This window comes from Stegostoma tigrinum, chromosome 18, assembly GCF_030684315.1.
Source record: "Stegostoma tigrinum isolate sSteTig4 chromosome 18, sSteTig4.hap1, whole genome shotgun sequence".
NCBI classification, from domain to species: domain Eukaryota; kingdom Metazoa; phylum Chordata; class Chondrichthyes; order Orectolobiformes; family Stegostomatidae; genus Stegostoma; species Stegostoma tigrinum.
The window spans coordinates 59,515,830-59,525,365 of record NC_081371.1 but is presented as its reverse complement, the minus strand read 5'-3'; the positions used below and the strand labels follow the sequence as shown (position 1 = coordinate 59,525,365).

Below are 9,536 nucleotides of genomic sequence, written 5' to 3'. Positions count from 1 at the left end.
TCTATCTATACCTCTGATCATGTTGTTCACCTCTATCAAGCCATCATCTCAGGCTAAGGTGTTACCTGTTAAAACAGAGATGTAGGGGTGTGTCTTCTCTCAGAGGGTGTGAACCTGTGGATTCTTTACCACAGAGGGCTGTCGAGGCTGGATCATTAAGTATATTCAAGGCTGAGATAGAGCTTTAATCAGTAAGGGGATCAAGAGTTATGGAAAAAAGGCAGGAAAGTGGAATTGAGAAATATCAGATTGCATGTTGGAGTACAGTAGACTCAATGGGCTGAATGGCCTACTCTGCACCTTCAGCTAATGGAATAAGAGCAACACATGGAAGCAAAGAAAGACTGCTAGGGTATGGGGAAAGAACAGGGGAGTGGGGCCAGCAGGGTAGATTGTTCATAGGGCTGAATGGCCTTCTTCTGAGTTGTATGATTCTATGAACACTTACCAGCTGTAAAATTGGTAATGGCTCACAGCAAAACTGAAAAGGATTGTTATTAGGTTCTCTCCGAAAGAGATTTCCAGCCTTGTATTCAACTTTACATCCACTTATTCAAAGTTGTAGATGTGCCCTTCACAGAGGTTTAGGAATTATTACTGTGGGTGAAGAGGTTACTTTGTGGGTTGTTATTTCTGCGTCACTCTGCACTTCGAAAACTCATCCATTTAATGTGGGACTAAGGCTGAGAGACTCACTGAGGAACATTTTTACAGAGCCTGTAGCATGTTACATGATGTAGTTACTTTTTTTTTTAATAGGCAATAACCCTAACCCGAATGTTAACCAGAGCGCACAGGCAGAAGATAAAGAACAAAAGACCCAACGATGACAGGAGGAAGTTTTATTATTTTAACCAGAAGCTCTGCCTGGAAAGATACTGAAAACAGACTCAATAGGAACTTTCAAACAGAACTGGAAAATTGAAGGAGAGATGTTTACAGGACGACAGGGAGAGAGTGTGGGATTGTGTCTTCATTCATAGAGTGTTCAAACGGGCATCAGTATGATGGACCAAATGGCCTTGTCCTGCTCTACGGCATTGGATATCATGTGATACCCTGTCTGCTTTGCAGACCAACATCAGTCCACATTGCTGAACAATTCCTTTTAATCCTATTGCCTCATTTTTCCCATCCTGTTTTCTCTGCACCGCTCCATCACTCATTATCAATTTTCTCATTTCCATTTTTATGCCCTTTATCTCTTTGATTCTGATGAACCTGAAATGTTAGAACATTTTCTCTCACCCTGTTTCTGTCTCCACAGTAACTGCTGGAGCTTTTCCACAATGTTTTGTCTTTATTTCAGATTTCCAGTAGGTGCAGATGCCTGCATTCACCTCTCGATAGAGTTCACTCTCTGATTCCCTGCCCCTTCCCCATTGCATCCTGTTCCTAATCCTAACATTAACCCTGCTTTCATCCTAACCCTAACACTTCTCCGAACCTTAACTCTGCTCCTAACTCTAACCCTAACCTAACTCTAACCCTATTACTGTGTTACATCTAAGCCTAAACCTAACTCTATCACAGGTGAGCTGTCTTTCTCCAGCAGAGTGTTTCTCTGGCACTGCCCCTATCTGTGCAGGTGCCTTGCTGTGTCACTGTGGTTAAAGTGAATTATGCAAAATATATAGACAAAAGACAACATTTATTCATTTGTTTAGTACATGACTCTGGGCTGGGCTAAAACATCCCACACACTCACACCCTGGCTTAAAGGCTAAATGGTATTTACAGGATTTAGAATGCTTCTGAAACAAAAAAGTATCTGCAATAGTTTGTCATTAAGAGCAAACGGATTGGTGGAAACCAGGATTCTTCAAACAGAGTTCTCGTGGAAAAGGTCATTGTAATTGTAACTGAAGTGCCAGTGATCACGGGCAAAGTGTTCATGGTCAGTGTGGGGATAATGAGAATTTGAGCAGTTTCCCAGTCTCTGTAGCACCTGGGCATCAAACTGGTATGTTAACTTTCGGCGCACTTTTACAATCTCGCCTGTTCGGCTGTAGTTTCTCAGAGCCCGAGCCATTTTCTGATAGGTCATGGTTTTCCGGTTGCCCTTTCTCCTGCCCCACATCTCCGCCACTTTCTCCTTGTTCTTGGAGATGAACTGGAACACACCGCTCTTCCTGTCCACCCACTGGATGCAATCGGACATCTCGGAATCATGGAGAGACTCACCCAGGAATTCATAAAGACGCAGCCTCCTTCTGCCTGCAATGGAGGCCAGTGTTAACAAGGTCAACAAAGGTCAATGGAATTGCTACAGGATAGAAGGTGGCCATTCTGGCCATCAGGCTCTTCAAACTAGCATCATGTCCCACAGGACACTGTATGATTGGTGCCATGAAATATAACCACGAAATGGTTCGACCACACTTGGAATATTGTGTTCAGTTCTGGTCACCTCATTATAGGAAGGATGTGGAAGCTTTACAGAGGGTGCAGAGGAGATTTACCAGGATGCTGCCTGGACTGGATGGCAGCTCTTATGAGGAAAGGTTGAGGGAGCTAGGGCTTTTCTCATTGGAGCAAGGAAGGATGACAGGTGACTTGATAGAGGTGTACAAGATAATGAGAGGCAAAGATAGAACGGATAGTCAGAAACTTTTTCCAAGGATGGAAATGACTATTACAAGGGGCATAGTTTTCAGGTGATTGGAGGAAGGTATAGGGGAGATGTCAGAGGTAGGCTCTTTACACTGAGAGTGGTGTGTGCGTGAAATGTGCTGCCGACAGGGGTAGTGGAGTCAGATACTTCAGAGACTTTAAGCGACTCTTGGATAGGCACATGGAGGATAGTAAAATGTAGGGTATGCAGGGCAGATTGATCTTAGTAGGATAATAGGCCGGCACAACATTGTGGGCTGAAGGGCCTGTACTGTGCTGTACTGTTCTATGTTCTATGTAACAGAGTGAAGAAAAGAGAGCAAACCCTCCAAACCCACTCTTTAATCAGCATAATAAAAGTAAAATACAGCGAATGCAGGAGATCGGAAATTAAAACAGAAGCAGTGGAGCAGGAAACAGAGTTAACTGAATTGGAACTGATGTGTCATACTGGACTCAAACATTTCTCCCTTGACAGATATCTGTTGAGTTTCTCCAGCACTCTCTGTTTTGATGCCGGAGTTAAGCATGTTGCTTTGTGCCTGAGCTAGCATTTGGACTGACGGCCCAAATGGGGGCGCTCTGGCGGTAAACTATGGAGTTAAAATGATTGAAGAACATGTCATAGTGTGACAAACAAAACACAATCTAAAAGGGAAATCTTTCTGAGTAATTGAAGGGATAATTAAGGCAGGATTGAAAACAAAAAAAATGCTGGAGATCACAGCAGGTCAGGCAACATCCATGGAGAGAGCAGCAGCTAATGTTTTGAGTCTAGATGAGGCACTTTTTGTTTTCAATACAGATTCCAGTATCTGCAGTAATTGGCTCCTACATTAAGGTAGAGTTGGTCTGATGTGGAGGGTGGGGGGTTGGGAGCGGCAGTGTTGGGAGGTTGATAAGTGGAAGTGAGAGGACAAACCTTTTCCTTGCCTTGGGATAAACAAATCTTGGAAGTGATTGTCCGGAAAATAGCCGGGAAACTGTGAGCCATTCTCATGTGCTAGCTTGTTGCTGTCGAGGTTCAAATCCACCTGCAGATATAAACATCGAATCTTATTGTAATCACAAGGTTAGACAAAATCCCCTCCTTACTCATCAGCCTGTGACCTTACTTGGTCAATGAACCTTGAAAGAAGAAGTTCTTTGTCAGTTGAATCTGAAACATGCTTAATACTAAAAGCTGTCCTTTTGAAAATCTCTCCAGAGACTTTGGAACCTGAACTCCAATATTGGAAACAATAAAGAATCTACACATTTGTTTAGTGTTCCCATTAGCTCAATCATTCTAAAGTTGGGAAAGGAAAGAACCATTTAGTTTTCCATAGCCAGCAAAGAGCCATGTATTGGATCTATCTGTTCCCTTCTCATTTAAAGGGATATCAACTGAGCAACTTCAGGGAGACTTACCCCAGTCTTCTTTGCGAACAGGCTCAAAGGGCCATTTGGCACAGTAGACACAGTGAGAAAGTTAAAGGAACATAGTCTATCACCATTTGTTGAGAAATGGGCCCATCCAACAGTGAAGAAGGAGTGGGACTAGAAATAATTGTGGGTGTGTAAAGCTTGGCCCTTTCATAAACCATAATCACAGACTGAGAATGGTATAGTCTGAGATTGAGGGCCAGAGTGTTCAAATAGATATGTTAGGAAGCTCTTCTGCACACAAAGGGGTGGGAGAGGTTTGGATATTAAATCAATTAAATTTAAGTCTGAGACAAGTAATTTTTTTGTTGTTGAGCAAAGGTATTAAGGGATATGGACCAAAGGCAGCTATGTGGAGTGAGACCACAGATCAGCCGTGATTTCAGTGATTGGTGGAACAGGGTCGAAGAGCTGAGTGGCCTACTGTTGTTCCTCTGTTCCAAAATGGAGAAATGGGAACGGCTTTGATAAAGTTGCCCTGACTCCATCGTTCTCTCCACAAATTCTGAATAACCTGATGAGAATTTCCCAGTATGATGGGTTTTGGATAAAATGCATGGGCAGAGAGGAAACACAGCGCTGTCACATTGTTTGCTAGTGTTGCAATAACTTGGACTGTCAATTAAGTCATTTTAATTCTTAATTATTGCTGTTCAGTAAATGTTTTTCGGTGGAAGGTGCAAACATGGATTAAGAATGATTTAGATTTCCCTTTCAGAAGGAGCCTTGTCACAAACATCGGGTGACCTTTATATCAAAGCATTTAGTGGTATTGTCGTCCGAAGATCCAGGCAATGTTCTGGGTACCCAGGTTCAAATCTCGCTACGGTAGGCAGCAGAATCTGAATTGGAATTAAAATCTAATAATGCCCAATGCTGATTATTGTAAAAACTCATTCCAGCAGAAAACTGCTGCTCAGTGACACTCCAGGCCCACAGCGAGATGTGGCTGACTGGTGACTGCCCTTTGGGCAATTAGGGATAAATGTTGGCCAGTAATGCTCACATGCTATGAATGATTAATTAGAAAAATTAAAGGCTATTTTGTGTAAGCCCACAATGCCTAAACGAATCTCCAGCTCAGTTGGCTGGACCCCTGGCTAGTGTCGCAGGGTGATGCTAACAGTGTGGGTATAATTCCTTCATCAGCTGATGTGACTGTGAAGGGCCCTCTCTGCCCTCGCCTGAGGAGTAGACATCGTCAGGCTACATTACCGTGGATCTTCTCTCTCTAACCAGAGCACGCGACTGTGGTGACTTTCCTTTTATCGGTTACAAGAGACATTTTAACCAATTTATTGGATGGCCACTGGCAGACTTTGGGGTTCATGTTCTTGTGAAGAGATTCTCCATCACAGAACCAGGCCATTCCAGTCAACTGGCACTTACCCTGTCACATAAATTTCCGTCCTGCCTCTTTCATTGAACCCAATCACCAAAAGCCTCGATTCTCATTTTCCCTTTGGCATTCCCCTGAATGCGTTCAAGTTATTTGCCTGAAGTATTCATAGTGTGAGGAGGTCCTCACTCTCAGCACTCGGTGGCTCTCGCGAGTTTACACTGATTTGGGTTTATCAGTGATATATGTGGTTTTGCTTCCTAGCCGACACAGTGGAAACATTTTAATTCTATCTGCCTTTTCAAATCCCTCCCAAAATCTTCAAAGCCAGTTTTGTAGCTTCCCTTGCTCAGGTAAAAATGAGCCCCGGACCGTTCGATCTTTTCTGAGAAGTATGAGCTCGCAGTTCTGGCGTCACTCTTGTAAATCTTTATTGGCATCTTCCATGCACCTTTTTGTAAATGAGTGAGAGGCATCGTGACCACGCAGCTCTCACACCATCCATACTCAGGGTTGGGCACGATAACACAGAAATTCCTGGCCTGAAAGTCGAGCAATAGAGCAGATTCTGCCAAGACTGTGTGCTCAGTTCCTACTCCCCACTCAGGTCACATTGAGGTGATGTGCAAAGCACAGTGAGGTGAGATCCAAGTTCATTTCCACCAGCAGCAGCAATGGCCCACACTGTCTCAAAGTCAGAAATATAAAACCCATCAAAGGTGTGAGGGCTTCAACAGAGCTCTCATCTCCAAACTCCTACAAAGCAGCTAACTTGACAGATTCAGCATACAGCTTTGACCGTGTGTAGGACTTACATTCCCACTGAATTGGTCCAGCAGTTATCCCTGCCCCCTCCTACCCTGGGAGCTGGAGGGAATTGGGGGGGGCGGTGGTGCAGGGGCTTACTCTGGCTCTAGAACCAAGTCCCAGCCAGGGACCCCGACTCAACCCCCTAGATACATCTCTGGACAGTGAGCTAACTGCAAAGTTATAGACATCAGGCAATATTGTGGGATTAGTTGTTCTTAGCCACATTCCTAGTTACTCTATAATCACTAGAAATTGCTGGAAAAGCTCAGCAGGTCTGGCAGCATCTGTGGAGAGAAATCACAGATGACCCTGAAGGGTCACTCGACCTGAAACGATAACTCTGATTTCTGTCAAAAGAGGAGTAGTGCATAGGAACCGGCTGTTTGGCCTTCTGAGGTGTCCACCGGTGCTGACAGACCTGCTGAGCTTTTCCAGCAATTTCTAGTCAGACCTGCTGAGCTTTACTGGCAATTTCTATTTTTGTCTCTGATTTAAAGCATCTGCAGTTCTTTCGGCTTTAACTCTAATATCACTGTTCTCTTATTTCTTTATGAAATCAAGAGTGGAACGCACGGAGATGAAACATTTTATCCACCCTGTCTGCACTGGCCCTTTCAAACACTTGTCCATTAATCCCATTCCTTTACATTCTTCTCTCCCCATATTCATCCAATTCTCCTTTGAAACTACTCTTGAGTCATTGTGTCCCAAATCCTAACCTGCTGAGTGAAAATAAAACACAGATTTCCTTTGGGAAGCCCCAACAACCGAACTTTTTAATTAAACCAGTCATTATCACCAACCCATCCAGTCGCTAACATGTTCATCCCTTAACAACTAGTTTTGAACTTACAGCATCCTGTAAATGTTGGGACTGTCCATTGAGGGCACAGTAAGGACTGGGGCCAGTCTCCGTATAGTGCTGGAAGCTGTACATCGAGAGTGAAGGACCTTAACAAGAAGGGAGCACAATTACCCAAAGAGACGAAGGCAAGTAAGCTCACTGATGCTGAGTGAAAGGAGCAGAGTAAGATACTTGCTTGGCAGATACTGGAGTCCAGGGTCCTGTCTGAACTGGGTTGAGGGCTGAAGATGTTGCTGATGATGGATCACCTCAAACGCATCATTAAACAGGGGTGCGTAGTTATCCTGCATGCAGCAACCCTGAGGCGTGGGGAGAGAAATGTTGAATAACCACAGCTATATGCGAAAGGTTTCAAGTACGTACAATTACACTTCAAAGGTTTGAAATAGTTTGAATGACATTAAAAAGTTTAAACTATTACAGTTACATTTAAACAAGTTTTAAAAAGTTAAGGCTACATTTAAAATGTCATATACAGTTATAGTTGAAGTTTAAAAGTTTCAAGCAATTAGTTACAATTTTAAAAAACATTTAATTGTTATCGCTACATTTTAAAAAAGTATGGTTACATTTTTAAAAAAGATTTAAATGGTTATTGTTAAATTCTAAAAGCTTTCAAATAATTAGTTACTTCTTTTAAAATAAAGTTTAAACAGTTATAGTTACATTTTAAAATGTTTAAATAATTATGATTAATTTTTAAACAAAGTTTAAATAGTTTTAGGTAAAATTGAAAATAAATAATTATTGTAACATTTCAAAAGAAGGTTTAAATAGCTATATTTTTGAAAAAGAGTTAAATAGTTAGTTAAATTTTAAAAGATTATTAATTATAGCTGCATTTAAAAAAAGTTTAAATAATTAGTTACATTTTAAAAAACGATTGAAATAGTTATAGCTTTTAAAATAATTATAGCTATATTTTTAAAAACATATTTAAATTATTAGTTACATTTTAAAAATAAATTGAAAGTTATAATTACATTTATAAAAATGTAAATAATTATAGTTACGTTTTATTTTTTAGAAAATAATTATAGTTTTTTTAAAGAAATGTTTAAATAATTATAGAAGCAAGTTACTGCTGCTGCTGCTGAAGCTGTCGTATAAAAACTGAAAGTGCTGGTGAAATAAGAATGAGCAATCAGACTGGACTTGTAACATGAATTGTTTCTCTCTCCACTGAGGCTGCTAGACCTGCTGAGTTTCTCCGGCATTTTCAGTTCAAATAGTTCTAATTACATTTCCAAACAAAGTTTTCAATAGTCACAGTTAACATTACTTGGTCACGACCATTACAGTTTGGATTTCCCGAATCGACCAACAACACTGAGCAAAATCCAAGAGAAGATTTGGTTTCGGCTTACCATGTTTAGTATACAATAACGGGAGACCTGTAAAACAGAAAATGAAATGATTCATTGAACCCATTCCATTCAGACAGAAGTGAAGCGGGCACCAGCTTGATTGATTTTGGACGGATCCAAGGGGATCTGGTGCCTGTTTGTTTTTTAAACCTGGAATCGAGTGAGACTTGTTTTGAGCCTTCTCGTAAGGTATGACTTACCTGTGTTAACTTCCCCAACTCTGAGCAATGCTGACTTGAAGCATTTTAAATAGTGTAACTGCTGTCTAACGTCAGGCTGTCATTCGATCCTTTGCTGTCTGCTAGATCTCCACTGATTCAACGTCCCCCTTGTGTCGGAACGTATTAAACATACAACACACGCACAGGGAAAAAAAAACACAACCGCCGTTAAATACTTTAACCAGGACTAGGGATTTTTTTTTCTCTCTCTCTCTCCCTGATAGAGTGTAACTTCCTCCTCTCTGGAGAAATGTGAGTTTTAATCATGTACCGCAAAAGTTATGAGCTTGTGCAAAGTCATTCTCTTCTAGTGACTAAAAAAAATTCCTTTCTCCTCAAATGCCACCAGATATTTTCCCCTCTTCCAGACCAATTCTGTCCATGGACAGTTCGCCTACCAGACTGCAATTTTTTTTAAAAAATATATATTTATATGATATCTGAAATAATAAAACCATATTTCGTTTTGAAGCAAAATCTGTGAAGTGGTCAAAATGTCAGAAACAGAAAGGAGGAGAGATGTGCCACATTGTCAGATTTAAGATGCTAATGGCTACTCATGTGTGCCATCGCCACTAACCCATGCAATCTTGCAAAATTAAAATTTCACACAAATTTCAATCAAGCTAGAGTTCCCAGGAAGGGCAGGGTGAAACAGACAACATAGGCAGGAGACAGAATGAAGCCCCCTCACCCGCACCCCGAACCTTGGATGAAATTCTGGAGCTTGTAAAGTAGACCTCAAAGGACAATAATGACTGCTGTTGCTCAGAGTGCGAGCTATCAGCGGTGAAAGAAACTGGGAGTTGCAACAAGTTGTTTGTTTAAATTTGTTTGTGGGATGTGGGCTTGCATAGCAGGAGACATCATGGGGGGACGCAGGGGGTGGGCTGGTG

General features: G+C 41.6%; 1 protein-coding gene across 1 annotated transcript; it reads right to left on the bottom strand.

Annotated features, from left to right (window-relative positions):
* Positions 1 to 906: 906 nt before the first annotated feature.
* Positions 907 to 8,803, bottom strand: LOC125461055 (transcription factor Spi-C-like). The gene is made up of 6 exons (XM_048549379.2): positions 8,620 to 8,803; positions 8,420 to 8,446; positions 7,228 to 7,351; positions 7,041 to 7,138; positions 3,536 to 3,647; positions 907 to 2,217 (listed from the first exon to the last, which is right to left on the bottom strand). The coding sequence occupies exons 2-6, from the start codon at positions 8,420 to 8,422 to the stop codon at positions 1,823 to 1,825; spliced, it is 732 nt and encodes a 243-aa protein (XP_048405336.1). The 5' UTR covers positions 8,423 to 8,446; positions 8,620 to 8,803; the 3' UTR covers positions 907 to 1,822.
* Positions 8,804 to 9,536: the final 733 nt, after the last annotated feature.